The sequence below is a fragment of the Cannabis sativa genome, chromosome X (assembly GCF_029168945.1).
Source record: "Cannabis sativa cultivar Pink pepper isolate KNU-18-1 chromosome X, ASM2916894v1, whole genome shotgun sequence".
NCBI lineage: Eukaryota > Viridiplantae > Streptophyta > Magnoliopsida > Rosales > Cannabaceae > Cannabis > Cannabis sativa.
In genome coordinates, this window is record NC_083610.1 from 4,732,837 (window position 1) to 4,753,382 (window position 20,546).

At 36.4% G+C, this 20,546-nt stretch overlaps 3 protein-coding genes across 3 annotated transcripts; 2 read left to right on the plus strand and 1 right to left on the minus strand.

The window, feature by feature from the left end:
• The first annotated feature begins 344 nt into the window (after nt 1-344).
• On the plus strand, nt 345-1,476 carry LOC115706001 (uncharacterized). Its single transcript, XM_030633498.2, has 2 exons — nt 345-612; nt 840-1,476. The coding sequence occupies exon 2, from the start codon at nt 864-866 to the stop codon at nt 1,356-1,358; it is 495 nt and encodes a 164-aa protein (XP_030489358.2). The 5' UTR covers nt 345-612; nt 840-863; the 3' UTR covers nt 1,359-1,476.
• A 7,028-nt stretch (nt 1,477-8,504) lies between these two features.
• On the minus strand, nt 8,505-13,990 carry LOC115706017 (G-protein coupled receptor 1). Its single transcript, XM_030633517.2, has 9 exons — nt 13,715-13,990; nt 12,609-12,640; nt 12,354-12,523; nt 12,162-12,253; nt 11,803-11,904; nt 11,654-11,710; nt 11,195-11,338; nt 11,006-11,076; nt 8,505-10,809 (listed from the first exon to the last, which is right to left on the minus strand). Exons 1-9 carry the CDS (start codon nt 13,898-13,900, stop codon nt 10,692-10,694), a joined length of 972 nt encoding a protein of 323 aa, XP_030489377.1. The 5' UTR covers nt 13,901-13,990; the 3' UTR covers nt 8,505-10,691.
• Nucleotides 8,610-9,332, plus strand: LOC115706027 (copper transporter 5.1). Its single transcript, XM_030633528.2, has one exon. The coding sequence runs from the start codon at nt 8,610-8,612 to the stop codon at nt 9,063-9,065; it is 456 nt and encodes a 151-aa protein (XP_030489388.2). The 3' UTR covers nt 9,066-9,332.
• Nucleotides 13,991-20,546: the final 6,556 nt, after the last annotated feature.

The following is a 20,546-nucleotide window of genomic DNA, read 5'->3' on the forward strand; positions in this document are numbered from 1 at the left end:
ATAATTTAATATAATAATATACAGTACAATAAGATATAATACGGCGTACCAAACAAACTCTTAGTGTCATTTTTTAATAATTTAAGTTAATTTTTGTATAATAATTAATATATTGAATAATAAATAATATTTAATACATTAATTTTTATGTAATTTAATATTTTATATATGTAAATTTTTAAAGCTCTTTCTCCAATAAGAAGGGTGAGGTAGATGGGAATTAAAATGCTTAACGAAAATGGTTAAAAAAAACAGTCTCCACCAATTTCCTATCCCGTGCCATGCGAAGTAGAGTAACAAAACTTGGTAAAGACGTGTTTGTCCATGTAATGTAAACGAGTTAAGTAATGATTGGAAAATAGTCCTCTCTACTTAAAACTCATACATATATATATAGATATACATATACATATATACATCATCTTCTCCATTTTCATCTTCGTCTTCTTCCATAATCTAATTCAAAATCTCTCTCCAGATATGCATATCACCATTCTCGGTCTTCTTCTCCATATCACCGGTCAAAAAACTCACGACGACGAAGAAAACGAAAACGATTGGGAAAAAGAACGATAACAAAATTCATTCATTTCCTCACACACACAAAAAAAAGTAATCAAATCTCTTCTTTCTTCCGTTACAGTTTTTGAATTTCAAAAAATTGTAACTGAAAACAAAAAGAAAATTACATTTATGTCTATTCAAATTCATTACTCTGTTTATATATATAAATAAATAATTATTAGTCAAACGGTAAAATCACGCCTGATTTCATGTGCTTTTCATTTGTATTTTCAATCTATTTATATATATATTTTGATTTGTGAATTTCTGTTTAGGTTTTTTATTTGAGAGAATCAACAATGGCAGCGAAGCTTATGAAGAAGGAATCGGCGAAATCTATGGCGGAGCTACAATTACCGGCTCAGGCAACGGCGGCGGTGACTGGTGGTGGTGGTGGTGGTGGTGACGTGGAGTTTGCGAGGTGCGATTGCTGTGGATTAACAGAGGAGTGTACTCAAGCTTACATTGCTCGAATTAGGGAAAGACATCAGGGCCGTTGGATCTGTGGACTTTGTTCTGAAGCGGTCAAATACGAAGTTTTCAGATCTCAGAGAAGGATTAGTACTGATGAAGCTATGAAACGACATATCAAAATCTGTGAAGAGTTTAAATCTTCAACTCCTCCGACTCATACAGGTGAGGATTTGATTTCAGCTATGAAACATGTTCTCCGGCGAACTTTGGATTCGCCGAGAAGAGGCGACGGCGACGGCGCCGGCGCCGGTTGTGGTCTTATGAGGCCTCTCAGTCGATCCAAAAGTTGCTTTGCAACTATTCCAGATTCGAAGAAATAATAATAATTAACAAAATAAATTTTATTTTATTTTAGAATTTAAATTTAGATTATATTAATGATTTGATGATTGATTTTAAATAAATATTTTGTGAATGAATGATTGAATATTTTGTGAAGAGTTTTTTTTTTTACTTGTAAGATAAGTTTGGTGATTTTATTTTATTTTTGTTATGGTGAAAATGGGTTTTATTAGAGTAATAAATTTTTGTCCTTATCCTTATTATTATAATTTTGGTTTTGATTTTGTGCGATAAGAAGAAAATAATGGTATGACTATGATATGTATAATTTATGGTATCATTTGGGTCCTATAGTGATAGTGATTACAATGGAAAGTGACTAAAAATAGGCAAGTCTTAAAAGAAAAAAAAAATATCTTGGTGTGTATGGTATGAATCGATTAATTGTAGAAGTTCGAATTGAAAAAGAGCGAGTGATTACTAGTGTACCCTTTTATTAGCGGTAGCAAGGGTGGACCCACATATAAGTGAGGCCGAGTAAAAAAATTAAAGAAAAATATATATGCATTTTAGTTCGTTACGATAAATAATATTTATAAATATAATATTAATTTTAGTATAATAAATAAAGTAGATTGTTTATTAATATAAGATAAAGGTCTAACTCTGTTGGAATGCTTGAATGGGAAAAGAGGAGAGAATAATTAAGGCTCGTTTGGAACGCCGTATTAGGTTGTATTGTATTGTATTATATTAAATTTGATTATATATTATATTTTTATATAATACTATGTTAAACTTTAATTTATACTAAAATATTATATATTTAGGTGTCTATAAAAGTTAAAACTACATATAGTTTCATATAAAAATATTGCATAAAATACAATTCAATATAATACAATACAATACAATACGACCTAATACGGCGTTCCAAACGAGCCCTTAGTGTGCCTATTATTACTAGACGTAGACGTGATTATAGAAGTTTTAATTTGGCTCCAATGAAGGAACGAACTATTTGTGCTCATTATTACTAGTCGAAATTATGGAGAAGTTTTAATTCTGCTCGATTGCTCGAATTGAAAAAGTAGAAGGAACAATTAGTGTGCCTAGTATTACTAGTTGTAATTTACTATTAGTGTGTTTATTATATATTATTAGTCGTAATTAGAGAAGTTTTAACTTTGCTCAAAATGATCATTACCGTTGAATAATTAGTAAAATTGTATCTTCAAGTACTAAAGCACAATGATTGATAAGTGCAAACCATCACACATGATTTTGAAAGAAACTATTTATGGTTGCAATGGCCTATAAATAAATTTTGTACAGCAAACATTGTTAATAGATACTTGTTTAGTAGTTATTTACTCTTTTATGTGTATAAATAAATTTTTTACTTAGAAGAAATGACATGTTTACTAATAAGGAACGAGAATGAAATAGTAAATTAATTATTTTTTTATATTTGTTTACTTATATAATTAAAATTAGAAAATGTAGAAATTGATTAAAAAAGGGAAAACTTCTCCCACTAAGAATGCCATTAAGGGTAATGAATTTTAATTATTTTTATTTTATTTTAATATTAAATATATAATGACAATTTTATCTTTTAAAATATGTCTTACAAAATAACTACCATATAATATAGTTTAACTCAAAAATGCAATTTAGTCAATTTAAGCATTCCGATTACGTTTTCTAATAAAGTAAACAAGATAAATCACAACTATTCCATTTCCAAAAATATTTAGTAAACAACATATTATAAATATTGATTCTAATTATTTTTTATTTATACAGTTACATTTCTCTATTAGTTTATTTCGATTTTAAATACTGTATAGTAAACGTGCCATTTAATGAAAACAAAAAATCCATGGTAAATAAATATTAAAGGGAAAAATATATGAAAAAGGCTAAAATTCATGGTAAATAAATATTAATAATTCAAAAATAATAATATATAATAAATCAATTTTCTTCTTTACTTTTGATTTATATTACATGTAGGGAAGGTCTAATATTTTTTATTTTTTTCTTTTTGGAAAATATAAATAATTTTTAGTGTTTTTTTATGTTAAAGCTCATAAATTTTTAAGGTTGACCCTAATAGAAGGTCTGTAGTGTGGCATGGGTTTTGTGTTGTATTGTTGTGGTACATGAGTCGGTGAGCGTAGCCAATGAGGGAGCTATCTTACAGTGCGACTTCTAGTATCAGAATTTTTTTTGTAGTTGGACGCCCATTTTATTTAGTAAATTTCAATAATGTAATGCGGTGTAATAGTTCATACTAAATTATATCGATAAAATAAAAGAGTGTGTCGCATTGTAAACTCTAATTACATGAGATTGGAATGAAGTACAAGAGACCTTTTCATTTGTGTTAAATTTCATTAATAGAATATTATTGAGATTGTGGGTCGTATGTATCAGTTTATTTTTCTTAATATGAAAAAATTGGCAAAACTAAAATAGTAAAATCAAAACGATGTAGTTTTGGAAAGTACTGTCGTTTTGCCCCTTTTGGTCGTTTCACTTTTTACTCGTTAGTACTGTGTGTGTACTGTGTACTAGTTGGCTTAAGTAAGCAGTACACATATTAATCTTTTGTACTACATTTTTTTAATTATTTATTTCTTTTATTTTTATAAAGGTAATTCATTTGTCTTGTGAATAAAAAAAAGAATTATTTTAAAAATTCTTAAAAATAATAAAAAAATTTACTTTTTACGAAATTTACTTTTTTTTGTATGTTTTTTTTTTCTTACAAATCATTATTTTTAGGTTGTTCTAAAAAAAACTTTTATTTTAACACTGCATAAATATTGTATTGTGTTGCGGCAAAATTAGAACAATATTGTTTTTTATATATAAAAAAAAAGATAAATACTATTTTAAATCTTGTGGTTTGAAAAAGTTACTAATTAGATCATATGTTTTACTAAATGATAAAGTAAATCTTGTATTTTCTAAAATTGTACAAATAAGACCCTAAACTAATTTTTTGTCAAAATAAAACTTAATAATAATCTGATCTATTTAAAAAAAAAAAAATAATCTGATGTAGAGATATTATAAAAAAACTGGTTACAATTTTTTTTATATCTGTTCGTGTTAGAAATTATCTTAAAGTTAGTTATATCAAAAAATAAAATTGTTGAAAATTGAGTTCAATGTCCTATTTTTACCATTTTAGAAAATATAAGTCTATTTTTTTATTTAGCAAAACAGAAAATCAAATTAGTAATTTTTACAAAATAAGGTCCAAAATAATATTTATTTATAAAAAAAATCACAAATCCAAAGAAAAAAAATCCATACAAAGTGTAAAAAAAAATACAATTTTAGATATTTTGTGTAAATTTACCCCCAAAATAAATTTGCATGTTTCATAATTTTTTTTATACAGTCCTAGCCTACTATCAAAGAAAAGACTAATATGAGAGGGAGAAGAACACAAAAATATACTCATTCATTACTTGCTTCATGTAATACAAGAGATTGAATACAAGAAAGATAATTGTGCCACTAAATCTTACTAACAGTAACTAATAAAGTATTATTAGATAAAAATATGGCAAATAACAGTAACTAATAAAACATACTTTCCAAAACCTTGCATGTTTCATAACTTTTTTAGGATGAACTCTTTCTTTCTATATAAATATATTTTGTAAATATGAAAAAAATTGAAATTTGTTTTTATTACAATACATCTTTTATATGGGAATGGGACACATTTTGACATTTATCATATGAAATTATTTGTGCAATAAATTTTTAAAAAATCAACAAATATGAGATTTTTTGATGGAAATTTTTCATATTTTGAATAATATGATATGATTATAGGTTTTTTTTTGACATTAGTAGATTTGAATTTGATATTCTTTTTTCAACTAAAAGATCACAATATACTACCAATTTTAGAAATATAGAATAACTTATATCAAATATGTTTCAAAATAAGTGAAGTTGCCATAAGTTAACTAGTTTATTTTATTTAATAATTTTTTAAAAAAATAGATTTTAAATTTTTTCCAAATATTATTATTTTTTATTCTAAAACTATTGTTTAATTGGAGGCTATTAACAAATGAAGACTCCTTGGTAAGCAAGATTTATAAAGCTCGGTATTATCCTTCGAGTAACTTTCTTAATGCTACTCTGGGACAAAACCCAAGCTTTATTTGGAAGAGTATTATGGAAGCACAAGGGCTAGTCAAGGCGGGTTCTAGAAAGTCTATTGGCAATGGTGATAATGTAAGTATTTTGTTGGATCCATGGCTTCCCGACCCTTCTAATCCTTTTGTTCAATCTGATCATCCGGGTTTAGTGAATCAAAATGTTTCTAGCTTATTTTCGGTGCATTCTAAAAGCTGGGACTATGAGATTATCAATGACCTCTTTGATGAAAGGGATAAGAATCTTGTGTTGTCTATTCAATTGAGTGGCTCTGCTATAGCTGATAAGTGGTGTTGGAATGATGAACCCAATGGCTTTTACACGGTCAAAAGTGCATACCGAAGGCTACATCAAGTTTCTGGTGTGCATGTTGCTGATCAAGATCAAAAAATGTTCAAGGCCATATGGAAATTGGCAGTTCCTCCGAAAGTGCAGCACTTCTTGTGGCGTGTGTTAGTCGGTTGCCTTCCTACAAAGGTTCAACTCAGTACAAAAAAGGTTAATGTCGATTTGTATTGCCCTTTTTGTAATCTGGCCGTGGAAACTATCAGCCACATCTTGCTGGAATGCCGATTTGCACGGAGCTGCTGGTGTGTTTCCGTTGCTCCGACTGGTGTGAATCATGGAGACTTCAACAGATGGTTCAATGCTCTTATTGAGCATCACTCGGTTGCCGTGGTTCAGGAAGCAGCGTGTATTAGTTGGAAGACTTGGTCTGTTCGTAATGAGCTTCTATGGAATAAAAAAACTTGCTCTGCTATGGATGTGGTCCGTTCAGCTAGGACTGTACTTAACCAATATTGTTCTGCTCAAACTCAAAAGACGGGGGCATTATTGATTGATGATATCAATAATGTAGATGAGCGGTGGAAGAAACCAAATTCTCATATGGTTAAGATTAATGTTGACGGGGCTATTTTCCAAGAACAAAACAAGTTTGGCTTTGGGTGCGTCGCCCGTGATACGAATGGAATGCTTCTTGAAGCCATTTCTGCTTCTCGGTTTGGAGTGGTTAAACCAGAAATTGCCGAGACAATTGGCATTAAGGAGGCCTTGAGTTGGATAGAAAGAAAGTAATGGTCCAATGTTGTAATTAAAACTGATGCTCTGGTGGTGGTACAAGCTATTAATAGCTCAATTTTAATGCCTTCTCAGTTTGGATTACTATCATTACTTGTTGGGGATTGTCGGGCTTTAATTTCGTCTTTGAATAATATTTCGTTAAAATTTGTTAAACGATCTGCAAATAGGGCTGCTCATTGTCTTGCTAGAGAGTCTTGTTTTTCGTCAGATTGTGTTTTTAATCAGCATAATGTTTCTGCTAGTTTCAAGTCTATTGTAATGGCTGAAAGTGTTTAAATAATATTTTCACTTTGACTCAAAAAAAAAAATTATTGTTTAATCGTGTCTCTTTAATTTTTATCCACCTTAGTTCTATGTTAGTAAAATTGGACAGAAATCTATAAATTTGACCATCTCAATAATTTTTTAAAAAAATTAAACGAATAATTTAATACACATCAATTTTTTTTAAAAAAATTCTAATTAACCGAATTATTTTATCATAAAATAACACACTAATTCCAATATATTAATTAGACAGATAATATGGTCTTGTAACTCACATTGTCCAACAATGTTTGGCATTGAAATCAACAAACTTTGACCCCAACGCATCAAAATCCCCAAAATACCCTTACCAAGACAAAACGCACTTACAAACCCAATCAAAATAGAAGGACAAATCCGTAAATAAACCCTAAGCTCATTAAAACGTACTACTCAATACTATTAACATTTACTACACGTCTCAAAATTAATAAATAATCCTTTTTATTTTTATTTCCATTTTCTCACTCTAAAATCCAATTCAGATATTTCCAATTTCTCCATTGTTTCTCTCTCTAAAAAAGCTCCAAGAATAATTAAATAGTGTGGTATACGTACGAGAATATGCATCTTTCATCCTTTTCAATACTAAATACTAAAAGAAAATAATTATAAAAAAATTAGAGTATTTCCTTTTTAAATTTAAAATTATTGAAGGTTATTTTTTTTTTGGCTAGATTCGCCGGACTTCTTTGGTTTAAGTGCAGTTTGATTAGAGTTATATTTTATTACTGTAATTTAATTTTAATACTGTGATTATTCTTGTTTTTGTGATATAGTTTTGAGTATTTTAGTCTTATCTTTGTCAGATACTTTTGAATATTTTCATTTTATCTCTATGACATATTGACATAATTTTAAGTGTTTTTTAGTCTTGTCATGACATATTTTTATTTTGCTTTGTTATTGATTTTTCTTTATACTTTTGTGACTCAACATCAAATTATTGTTTTTTTTTTTTTTTTTTGAAGAAAGACATCAAAATTATTATATTAAATTAAATTATATGGTACATTATCGCGTTGCGATTAGTTAGCGATACTTCCTAAAAATTATTATATTAAATTATATGAGACCCGATACTTAGTTGGACCAATAGCGATATTGACAAATAGGAAAGTGTTAGGCACCACTGGTGCCCTTTAGCATTTCTCTAGTTGGAAATAACAAGTTTTCTGCAACTGAACAACTTATTGCTAGTACAATTATATACCTAACACAATAATTAAATACTCTAGTTACGAAATTTAATCAACTTATAAATAAAACAGAATATAAATATCCTTAACATTAATTATGTTATAATTTTCTTTATTTGATTTGATTTTAATTTTTTTTAAGAATCAATATAAAAATTATATAACTTATTATTTAATTTATTTTCTAATTCTAGTAGTTTTACACAATATAGATCTTCCAATTGAATTGCAATCCATTATTTAAGTTGAATATCTTTCTACTTGAGCATCAAAATCCCCAAACTACCCTTACCAATACCAAACCCCAACCAAACCAAGCTCATTACTCAAAAACGTACTACATGTACTACACACGTCTCAACATTAATAAAAATAAATAATCCTTTTATTATTATTATTATTATTATTTTCTGCAAATTAACATTTTCTTTTCTCTCTCTAAAAACCCCAACTCAGATATTCCCCAAACTCCTCCATTGTTTCTCTCTCTAAAAAAAAAGCTCGAAGATGATGCATATGACTTTCTACTGGAGCAAGGAGATGACTCTCCTGATCGACACGTGGCGCACATCCACCTTCACTGGCTACGCTCTCTCCTTACTCGCTTGCTTCATCGTCTCCGCCTTCTATCAGTACCTCGAAGATCTCCGCCTTCGTCTCAAGATCGCTTCCGCCGGAAAACCTTCTTCTTCATCATCGGATCAGAATCAGATCGACTCATCTTCTCAAACTCCTCTTCTCCGAAAGAGTATCGCCGGTAAGTGGTCGATCGCCAGACTGGCCGGAGCTTTGCTGTTTGGAGTTAACTCGGCGATCGGTTACCTTCTTATGTTGGCGATCATGTCTTTTAATGGTGGAGTTTTTGTTGCGATCGTTTTGGGACTCACTATTGGTTGCTTCGTCTTTCGTACTGCTGATGATGATGTTACTCTCATCGTTGATAATCCTTGTGCTTGTGCTTGATTTTTATCATACGGTTCTCATTTTCGATTTCCATTTTAATTTTATTGTAAATTTATAATTGAAAGTTTTTCATGATTCTGTTTGGTTCTCGGGAAATGTTGAAAGGAAATAGCAGAATTAGAAATGTTCGAACTGGAGAAAAGGATAATATTCAGAGATTACGAATACTGAATTACTGATTGTTTTTTTTTTTTAATCTGATGTAAATTTACAATTCAAGAGCTGTGTAAATTGTTGTTGTTGTTATTATTGTTGTTTTCTCTCTAATTTTCTGTTTGGTTCTCGGGAAAAGGAGAGAGTCTCTGATTCAACCGTTACGATGTTGAGATTTTTTTCACAAATGGAAACAAACAATTGAGGATCAGCATTGAAAGGTGAGCCTTTGATATATGAGGATGAAATAAATGATAATAATAATAATATAAATAAAATTTGATGAGAAAAGTTTATGAAGTTCAAAGCTTGACGATGATGATAAATAATTCAATATTATCCAATTCAATTCTAGTTTTTCAATCATTTTATGAGACTTGAGTTCTACATTTTGTTTTGTCATCTTTTTTTCTTTGTTTCATACAATTAGACTTTGGATATGAATTAGATTAGCTATTCTAAGCCACGTGGCTCTCGGGTAGGAATGTAAATGGATCGGGTCGGATCTTGATCCAGATCATGTAAGGATCTATCCCGCTCAGCTAGAACAGATACTCATATCGAATCGGATCAAAATAGCTAATCTAATTCATATCCTACGCTAACAATGGGTTTTTCGCTCGAACCACATGTCTCCTGAGGCAATTGGCTCTTAGCCAACACAACCTAGAGATTTGTTCAAGCCAGGTGATTCTTTTACTGGAGATGCTTTAAATAATTTTAATGTACACGACTATAAAAAAAATTAAAAAATGTCAAAGTAAATAGAACCTGCAAATGACAAGTTCTACTCGAGGCACGTGACTCTTAGCCTACAAACTAAAGATTTTGGCCGAGCCATATGACTCTTGGTAACTTGCAAATGGCAAATTTTGCCCTAGCCATATGACTCTTGGTAGCCTGCAAACGACAAGCTTTGTTCGGGCTATACGGCTCTCCCTCTATGATTGGTAGCCTGCAAATGACAAACTCTAGCATTGCAGGCTGCCAACCAAACGAGGTGTATTGCGTGCTCATGGCTCGGTAGCCTACAAACCATGATTTTTGCAAAACCGATGTGTGTGAACTTGTGAGTGTTTTGATGATGGACCAAATAAATCCACCTATATAGAGTTGTGTAAAACACCAGAAAGGGAAGAGTTATGCTTTTTATGTTAAAGGACCACAAAAAATCAATATACACAAAGGGGAAAAAAAGTGGGGGAGCAAATCAAGGTACACTCAGACTAAGCATTTATCACTTTTCTACATGTGAACTACAGAAGTCAGATCAGCACGATCTATAGACCCTTTTCTCTCCCAAATTTGGCAACAAAGAGAAGAAAAATATTTCAGAACCTTTTGATTTGATCATCAGCAGCAGAGTTGGGTTTTTGTCAAATTTTGGGCAAAGAGAGCATGATGATGGCAAAAAGGTACCTTTAGAGACAGTTAGTGAAAGAATGAGATCCAAAATTAGTCCTTTTCATTGAGCTATTGCTGATCTTGACTTTTCAGTGCCACTAATTCACTCTCTTGATGTTGTTGTTGTTGTTGGTTTCTGTACTTTGAACTGTACGGTAACCACCTTCGAAGTTTATCTGGCCAGAATCTGATTAAAATTTGCAAAAAATAACCAAAACTCAATATGAGGGGTATAGCAAAATGACTTTTCCAAATACACTTATCGAAAATTCTAGTTTGCGTGAAATTAGTAAAATGAAGTCATTTCGCAAAGTAACTTTACAAATAATCTATTTTTACCAGTTAATCTTATAAATAGGTAACAAAAAAAATTAATGACTTACAGATCCAATCTTTCATAAATTGCCCTTCGAACCGATGAGTTTAGGCCATATGCGATTGAGTTAAAAAGGCCCTAAAACAACAATGAAGAACTGATTTTTAGTTTTCAAGTATTTGAGGAATAAAATGGTCCTTGGCTACATAAATATATTTATAGTGATCACATAAGCATGAAAAGAAAAGGAAATCACCATAAGAGACGCAGTGCCAACATCAAGCACCGAAAGCCAAAATATTTTATGACCTGGCTCGATGAAGTCATGAATGCGGTTTATTGTGGCAAATGCCCATGATCCTATCAGAATAAGTGGATAGTATCCCCACCGATTTAAAACCTGTAGATGAAAATAAAAATAGTATATATCTAATAAATGATGGAATCTGAGCAGCCATTGCTGTTAACACAAAAAAAGAAGCAAGACTTGGATAGACAAAGTTACTATATATCATAAATGGAATATATAACACAGAATTATGTTTCTCATAGACATAGAAATTGAAGACAAAGCAAATGCCACACATATCAGTTGTTTAATATATTAGGCACAGTAATTTGAACCTTAACCATTTTTTAAACAGCTCCAACATCAAGCCTATCCAGATTTTACTACAATAAATATCTGTCTATCCATGTCAATAAAACCGCATACCTTCATGTCTGGTCTTGCCTCTGTGTGATATCCTCGGTCAGACATGCCCACAGCCATCTGAAAGTGCAAACGAGTATGGTCTCAGCAAATGTACTAGTGACTAGAATTGTTAATCTGATAAAAGAAAATAAAGCAGTTGAAACACATACACGAGTTGCATTGTTTAACATGCGTATCACTTGAAAATATGTAAAACCGTTGTAAAGAATTGCACCCCAGAGCGGTAGGTAAAATGTTATGAAGTGAACCACCTGTAGAATAGGTATGAAGTTGAGATTACAACCAGCAAAAAAAAGGATTCATATAAATCATGCACCATCTTCACTGAAATCAGATGCTCTAGAATTATGGCTTTTAATGAATGTATTTGCAACCGAGAAACATTCTCCATAAGCAGAACTAAAAGAATTTTAAATAACTAAGCAAATCCAAGGTCATTGAAAAATGAGAAATATTCTTATAAACAATGAGCCCAGCTAGTGTTAGTCCATAGCTTCTACACACTTGCCTTTCCAGTGCTTGTTTGTGTCGAGCACCATGCGCCTAAGTGTCCGTGGTTATTACCAAACGAGCGTATGACAGTCATAACCAGTGAAGTCCCTGTAAATAGCAAGTCAATAACCAAATGAGCTTAAGGACTGAAGATGGCAGAAACAGCAGAAAAAGCATAATGAGTTTTTAAGAAGCCACATGACATTACCCCAAACATACAAGTGAAAGATGGCCTCTAAATCTTCAACATCAGTTTTGTGCCGAACAACAGTACGGTGAAGAGTAAATGCTATTGTTGTAGTCCATAGGAAAGATGCCACACAAAAGAAATGTGTACTGTAACCCTGAGCATAGCAAAAGAATCCTTTCGACGGATCCCTGCACAATAGAGTTACTATGAGCCAACATCATACGACACACATGCGTATACATATGATATACCCGACTGCATTTCAAAGCATACCCAACCATGGTGAAGAAGCTGCATAGCATATCCTGATGTCAAGAAAATAAACAAGATGAGTAGATATTCTAAAATTACTCAAGTGTCATTGCATTTTACACTAACTGAAAAAGACCAATATTTTCTATAGAAACACAGAATGGCAGAATTGTTTTTGAAATATTTAATCACGCCAAACACAAAATTTGACCCAATTAACAAAATCCAATCATGGAGTTAAGATTTAGTAGCTGCTAAGTACAATATAAACCCCAAAAATCACTTACATATACATCGTGGGATAGTACACAGACACAAGTCTCCTTTTTCTTATATATTTAATCACATCAAACGCAGCATTTACCCAATTACTCAAGAATGACAGAATTTGAAGGCGAAAAGAGCTCAAATGGGTGCTCCCACAAAATCTGAGATTCTAGTCCCTTCTAGATACCTATATAGCAATTGCTATAGTTTCCTCATTCCCAAATATTGCAGGGTTAGGTGAAGATTCTAGTTTCCTTCAAATGAAATACTTAAAAACCTTGAATTACCACTTCTTGAACAAGAATTTTAATCAAAGTAAAGTAAGCATAGCTTCAATTGAAATACTTAAAAACTTGAATTTCCACTTCTTGAACAAGAAATCCTTAATCAAAGTAATGTAAGTATCGCTTCAAATGAATTACTTAAGAAACTTAAATAACTACTTCTTGAACAAGAAATTCTTAATCAAAGTAATGTAAGTATAGCTTCAAATGAAACACTTAAAAACTTGAATTTCCACTTCTTGAACAAGAAATTCTTAATCAAACTTATGAAAGTATAGCTTTAAACAGTGAAAAAGTAAGATCGTGTTGTTCAACATCATAACTTGAATAAGTTCACACTTCATTACTTCCTCTCAAGTTCTACCCAAACATAAATCAAGCTCCAAAACTATGACATTACACTTAATTTCATCCAAATCATAAAACTACAATCCTAAAAGCTAAATTCCTTATTCGTGCCAATAATTCATACGAACAAACAAAAAAAAAAACGAACGAGCAATTAGATCCAACATTAAACCAGATAAATATAAGTAGGCATAAAGAAGTGAGTGATAGAAAGAAAGAGGAATATACAGAAATGGCGAGGTAGAAGACGAGCTTGAAGGAGAACTTTCGGAGCTCTTTGAAGAGTACGTAGCAGAGGACTATGAAGCTGGAGCCGACGAAGGAAAGTGAAGCTGCTCCGGCGTTAACTGCCGTCAAAATCTGGCGATCGTGGGCTGATAGAGCCCCGGCGGCGACCTGTGACGTCGCCGACATTGTCAAAAAATATCTAATTGGATTCGAATTCGAATCGTTTTACAGTTTTTTAGTGTGATCTGTGTGGTCTTTTGTGAAATTACAAAACTACCCCTGTTCAAATTAAACAAGTGCTCTTTTGGTACGACTTATCCCGTCTAATCTAATCCGCACGATCAATCAAATTAAATTCGTGAAGTGCAAATATCTGCACAAATTGAATTAGTGCAGATTAGATATTAATTAATATGTAAAAGTAACTTATCCTATGCATATTTAAAAAATTATAGGATTTTTTTCTCTTATAGCCCCAAAAGCCAACAATATTACAAATATATTTTACGCTGCCTAATACATTTTTATACAGCCCGAGAAAAAACATAACAAAAATACCTCTTACTTTACCCTTACAGTCGCACATTCCTTACACCAGAGAAACGAATCCAACCAGCGATCGAAAGAGATCAGCAACAATAAATCAACGCTGACAAACGGAGAAACACCATTAATCTTGAAAAAATCACTTGAGAAGAAGAAAAATATCAAACCGAAAAATCAATTATTACCAATTGATGAAGGATTTTGCAGAAAATATAATGTTTGAAACATAAATCCAACCCTGAAAAAATCATTCAATTTACATATTCATAATATGTAGACCTGTAAGAAATAGATTTGGAGTTTCCAATCAATCCAAATCAAGTATAATCTAAATAACTAATATTCTAATGGCTAATTAGGATTTTCGCCCCCTAAACTTTAACATGTTCCAAATTATGCCCCCTGAACTTTTAAGGACATTGAAAATGCCCCCTAAACTATTGAGATTGTTGGATTTAAGGACTTTTGTCTAATTTTATTCAATTTTACTATTTCAATGATTGTTTAAGTACTAAACCATGTTCCCCAGACTTTGATATCTACCAAATCATGCCCTTCGAACTTTGACATGTACTAATTTATGCCCCCTGAATTTTCATCCATGTTAGACTTTTTTAATAAAATTAGAAAAAAGACCTTACATCCAACAATCTCAATAGTTCAGGGGGCATTTTCAATGACCTTAATAGTTTAGGGGGCATGATTTGGTACATGTCAAAGTTCAGGGGGCAAAAATCCTAATTAGCCTATTCTAATTATTGTATTAACGTTATTGTTGCCCCTGATTTTGCCCAATATACGTGGACCAACCAAACAAGGACACGTAGATCAAGCAATGTACAATCCAAAAATATTTGCTAAGTCTTTATGCCGTAAGGTGGCTTCCAGGACGTAGCTCCCGGAGAAGGCATACGGAACCCCATATGCTCCCGGAAGCTCGAAGTAACATTAAGGCATCTCCGCGAAGTTTCAGATTTCACCTGAGCAATCAAGTCGCATTTAATGCCGCATGGGAGGAAGCGTGTTAGGACTGCTACACGCAATAAAGTCTGACGACACAACCTCCAACCAGCATCTATAAAGTAATGATCATTTAAGTCTAGCGATGGCTACACTGTGAAGAGTCACATCAGTCAAAAGACAATAAGGACATTCCACATAAAAGCCCTACAGCGCCTAGGGATTTGACCATGCATTACTCATGGTATATTCATTGGGAATGCCCAACTTTATGGATACTTACAGATACATTTGTAAGGATAATTCTGGGGATCACCCCACCAAAAACACTATAAATACCCCCTCAAAGCTCATTAAAGGGGATCGAGAATCTTGGGCTGCATAAGAGCAAGTAGAGTAAATACTCACCAAGAACATTCTCTGTATTTATAAGAGTGAAACACTCACCAAATACATTCTCTGTATTAAATACATCCATAAATAACAAAGACTCGTGGACTAAGGCTCATTAACGCCCCAATCCTTCTCTAATTTTCTTACAGCTCTATAACTTTATAATATTTTATTAGTTGTCGAAAATCTCGGTCAACATTTTGGTGCTTTCATTGAGAGCTGAAGAAAGCTACTGTAAACGAACACTTGACTTCACAAACATGGTGGAGACTAGAAGTACTCGTCAGCCTCGCCCACTAGAAGATGCTCAAGACCCAAATGAGGAAGATGTAGCCTCAAGAGCAGCTGAGGGTTCCGAGGAAGAAGAAGGAATTTCAGATGATGACTACGAGGGAAACCTCGATGAGTATGCCTACGACGAAGGTAGTTACTCAGAGTTGGTGCTTTTCAGGCAAAAAGCTATCGATCACGAAGCCGAGATCGAAGCTCAGAAAGCACAAAACCAAAAAATGCAAGAAGTGATGCTGGCCATGCAAAAAGCCATGGAGGCGGCTGGCATTCACATGCATCCCAAGGCAATGACTGCTGGACTTGGCAAGGAACCAAAGACGTCCTCGCCTAGTTCCCAACAGCAGAAGTCTAGGGAACCTAGTCCTATAAGGTACTCTGCTGAAGGGAACCAAACAAAAAACCTTACCTCTACCCCAGGGCGAAAGAAAAAGGCGCAGGATCCGCGAAAGGTCCGCTCAGATTTCCCTAGGGGGAAAGGTCCGCAGAGGGGCAAGCCCCAAAAAGGGAGCTTTGGCCCTCAGGATCGAGAGGACCGAAAAAGCGTTTCCGTGCACCAAGAGCCCGGGGGTAGAGGAAGAAGAGGACAGAGATGTCCTCCCGTTGATCTGAGAAATCAAATCAATGGGAACCAAGGTGACCTCCGGGATCACCTTGACCAAAAAAGATACGGACCCGCGGTCTCCACGGGTACGTTAAATGAAGGAATTATGGCGGAACTCGCCATACTTCGAAAAGACATTGCCCGAGTCTCCTGAAGGCAGAAAGGGGACGACTCCGACTCAGATAGCGAGGACCGGGAGCCATGTGCTAAGCACATCCTAGAGGCAGAACTCCCTAAGAACTTCAAGATGCCCGAAATGGCAGCATATACCGGGAACTCCGATCCAAGCGACCACTTATCACGGTTCAACCATGTCATGACGGTCATGAGAGTCAGCAATGACGCCAAATGTCTGTGCTTCCCGCTTACTCTAAGTGGGTCCGCGGAGGAATGGTTCAAGAAGCTGGAACCAGGATCTGTGGGCTGTTGATACAAGCTACAGACCAATTTCCGGAGACAGTTTGTCGCCGCAAGAAAGGTCAACCTGGAGGTCAGTGCCTTGACTAACATCAAGCAACTGCCCACCGAGACCTTGAAAAACTATATAAAGAGGTTCCGAGTAGAAGCCTCGAAAACCAAGAAAGTTGACGACGGACAACAGCTTGTGCTTCTCCAAGCAGGCATCCGTACGGGGACTCCTTTCTGGAATGAACTACAGCAAGAAGGAGCTGCTAGCCTTCAGGACTTCCAGAAGAGAGTCCAAAAATATATCAACCTCGAAGAAGCCAAATAGTGGCTTATGGAGGATACTATCCCACGGGATAGCAGGGTACATGCCCGGAGTATCGCCCTCGGGTACTGCCCTGACCGCAACTCCACAGACAAACGGCATACAATTCTCTGCCACCCCCAGATATAGTCAGGGCCAGGCCTTGGCGCTAGCATCATCCCATTTCGGCAATCTGTCCGGGATGAATGGACAAACTCCTTCGCACTCCGCTCCGACCGCTAGCCTGGCAGGCCCTTCCCAGGGCTCGAGGAGTAAAAGGTCCTCCAAGGGCAGCACCCGGACGGGGGAGAAGCGCCAGAAAAGGGGGTACACTCCCCAGTACACCCAATACACGGAGCTGTCGGACTCCCAAGAGCGTGTGTACTTTCCTACTAGGCAAAATACACACTACCGGAGACCACAACCATTGTACAAGGATAGCTCCCGGAGAGACCCGAGCAAAAGATGCGAGTACCACAACGACATTGGTCATAGCACCAATGAATGCAAGAATCTCAAGGACGAGATTGAAAACCTAATCCGGTTGGGCCACCTCTATGAGTGGATCAAAAATAGGCTGCCTCACCTCAATCTGGGCCAGGCGACGGTGGGTGTGCCCCAGGGAACACCGGGGAGTACAGCAGGAGCGTTAGCTCCAGCTGCTCCCGCGGGCGACGCCCAGCACATCCCCGGTCTGCCACCCAGACCTAACAGGAGGGTAGCCATGATCTCTGGAGGTCCCCATATCGGAGGAAGTACTCGCAAGGAGCTCAAACAATACGCAGGGGCCGTGAAACATAATGAGGTTTGGGAGGTTACTCAACTCCCAACTCAAAGGCCCCGGCTGATGGACCAACCCATTACGTTCACGGAAGAAGACGCCAAGACGGTGCGCTTCCCTCATCATGACCCATTGGTCATAGAGACCCCCATCGCTAATAAAGTGGTGGCCAGAGTCTTAATTGACAATGGAAGTTCCGTGAACCTACTCTTCAAGGAGGCCTTCACCGTAATAGGCTTGATGGACCGAGACCTCTCGCCCAGTGGGTCCCAACTCACAGGGTTTAATGGAACGACACTTATCCCAATGGGAAAAGTAAGGCTTCCAGTCACCTTGTGCCCGGACACCCCCTAGAGTACATTTAAATATTGCACTTTCGTGGTGGTGGACTGTCCAACTGCTTACAACGCGATCCTCGGCCGACCGGCCTTGGTAGATTTTGGCGCGGTCACATCCATTCGGCACCTGTGCCTAAAGTTCCCTACCCAGGAAGCTGAGATCGGGATGGTGAGAGGAAACCAGGGGGAAGCAAGGCAATGTTACAATGTCGCAACCCACCTGCCGGTACTAATGGTCCGGGAATCCATTGAGCCAGAAGTGGCTGAAGAAGATGAGTTAGACCCCCGTGTGGGGTCCGAAAGAATTGTGGAACCAATGGAGGATGTCGAGGAATTATCAGTGTGCGACCTCGACTCCACCAAAGTACTCCGGCTGGGAAAAAGCCTAGATCCGGAGGAAAAAGAGAAAATAATAAAAACACTGAAGGGCGCCATCGACATCGTTGCATGGCGCCAAGAAGACATGACTGGCATAAGCGCCCATGTCATCACCCACGTACTCAACGTCAATCTGGACATGCCGCCAGTCCAGCAAAAGCGACGCCCGCTCGACTCGGTGAAAGCCGATGCTCTGGAGAAAGAGGTGGATAAACTTTTGGCCAACGGCATGATCCGCGACGTATACTATCCGGAGTGGCTAGCCAATCCGGTCCTGGTACCCAAGCCGAACGGGACTTGGCGAGTTTGTATAGATTTCACTGATCTAAACAAAGCTTGTCCGAAGGACTGCTTCCCGCTGCCCAAGATCGACCAGATGGTAGACGCCACTTCTGGATTCAAACTACTATCCTTCATGGACGCCTATGCTGGGTATAATCAAATAAAGATGCATACGGCAGACCAAGAGTGCACTAGCTTCAGGACCGATAAGGGGGTATACTGTTACCTAGTCATGCCCTTCGGACTGAAAAACGCCGGAGCGACCTACCAGAGAATGGTCAACCAGATGTTCAAAGGCCTCCTGGGACGAAATATGGAGGTTTATGTAGATGACATGCTCGTCAAGTCCAAAGCATGCAATAGCCATGCGAACGACTTAGAGGAATGTTTTGAAGTAGTCCGGAGATACGGCATGAAGCTCAACCCGAAGAAATGCACCTTTGGGGTCAAGTCAGGGAAGTTCCTGGGCTTCATCGTCAGCCAGAGGGGGATTGAGGCAAACCCGGAAAAAATCCAGGATCTCTTGAGCATGCCATCCCCCAAAAAGCACAAAGATGTGCAGAGCCTGACCGGAAAGGTGGCTGCCCTAAGCCGCTTCATCTCACGGTCTACAGACAAGTGCATCCCCTTCTTCAACATACTGAAGAAGTGTCAAAAGTTTGAGTGGTCGGACGAGTGCGAGGAGGCATTCAAAAAACTAAAAGAACACATGGCCAAGCCTCCCATCCTGTCAAAACCCGTTCTCGGAGAAGACCTGTTTCTATATTTGGCTGTCTCTGAACACGCGGTCAGCGCTGCCTTAGTCCAGGAAGAAGAGAAAACTCAGCATCCCGTGTACTATGTCAGTAAGCGCATGATAGGAGCCGAAACGAGGTACCCCATCATTGAAAAGTTGGTCTTTTGCCTCCTGAAGGCCTCGAGGAAATTGAGGCCATACTTCCAAGCACATCCGATCAAGATACTAACCAACCACCCGCTCCGGCAAGTCCTCCAAAAACATGAAGCATCCGGAAGGCTCCTCAAGTGGGCAATGGAGCTAAGTCAATTTGACTTGCACTACATTCCCCGAATATCTATAAAAGGCCAAGCCTTGGCGGACTTCATTACTGAATGCAACGAAGCCGAGGCAACCGCGAATATGCCGGCACCGCCAATCCCCACATGGAGAGTATTTGTGGACGGAGCCTCCAATGAAAATGGGTCCGGAGCTGGAGTGGCGATGATATCACCAACCGCACTGCGACTCCAGGCGGCCCTACGGTTCGACTTCGCAGCTTCGAACAATGAGGCCGAATATGAAGCCCTAATAGCAGGGCTGAAATTAACAAAAGTCGTAGGAGCCAAAAGAGTGGAAGTCTACAGTGATTCCCAGCTGGTCGTAAACCAGATATTGGGAGAATACCAAACACGCGGGGAGCGAATGGCCGCGTATGTAATAATAGTCTGGGAGCTGCTCCACGAGTTCACGGACTATAAAATAGAAAGAATCCCCCGGGAAAAGAACGCTCACGCGGACTGTCTGGCTAAGTTAGCTTCAGATAGTGAAATCGAAG

Coding starts and splice junctions, on each gene's coding strand:
- LOC115706001 (XM_030633498.2), top strand. CDS start 864: ATGGCAGCGAAGCTTATGAAGAAGGAATCGGCGAAATCTATGGCGGAG.
- LOC115706027 (XM_030633528.2), top strand. CDS start 8,610: ATGATGCATATGACTTTCTACTGGAGCAAGGAGATGACTCTCCTGATC.
- LOC115706017 (XM_030633517.2), bottom strand. CDS start 13,900: ATGTCGGCGACGTCACAGGTCGCCGCCGGGGCTCTATCAGCCCACGAT. Junction 11,905..12,161: donor CACAAACAAGCACTGGAAAG/GCAAGTGTGTAG, acceptor CCTATTCTACAG/GTGGTTCACTTCATAACATT. Junction 11,077..11,194: donor TTGGCACTGCGTCTCTTATG/GTGATTTCCTTT, acceptor TTGTTGTTTTAG/GGCCTTTTTAACTCAATCGC.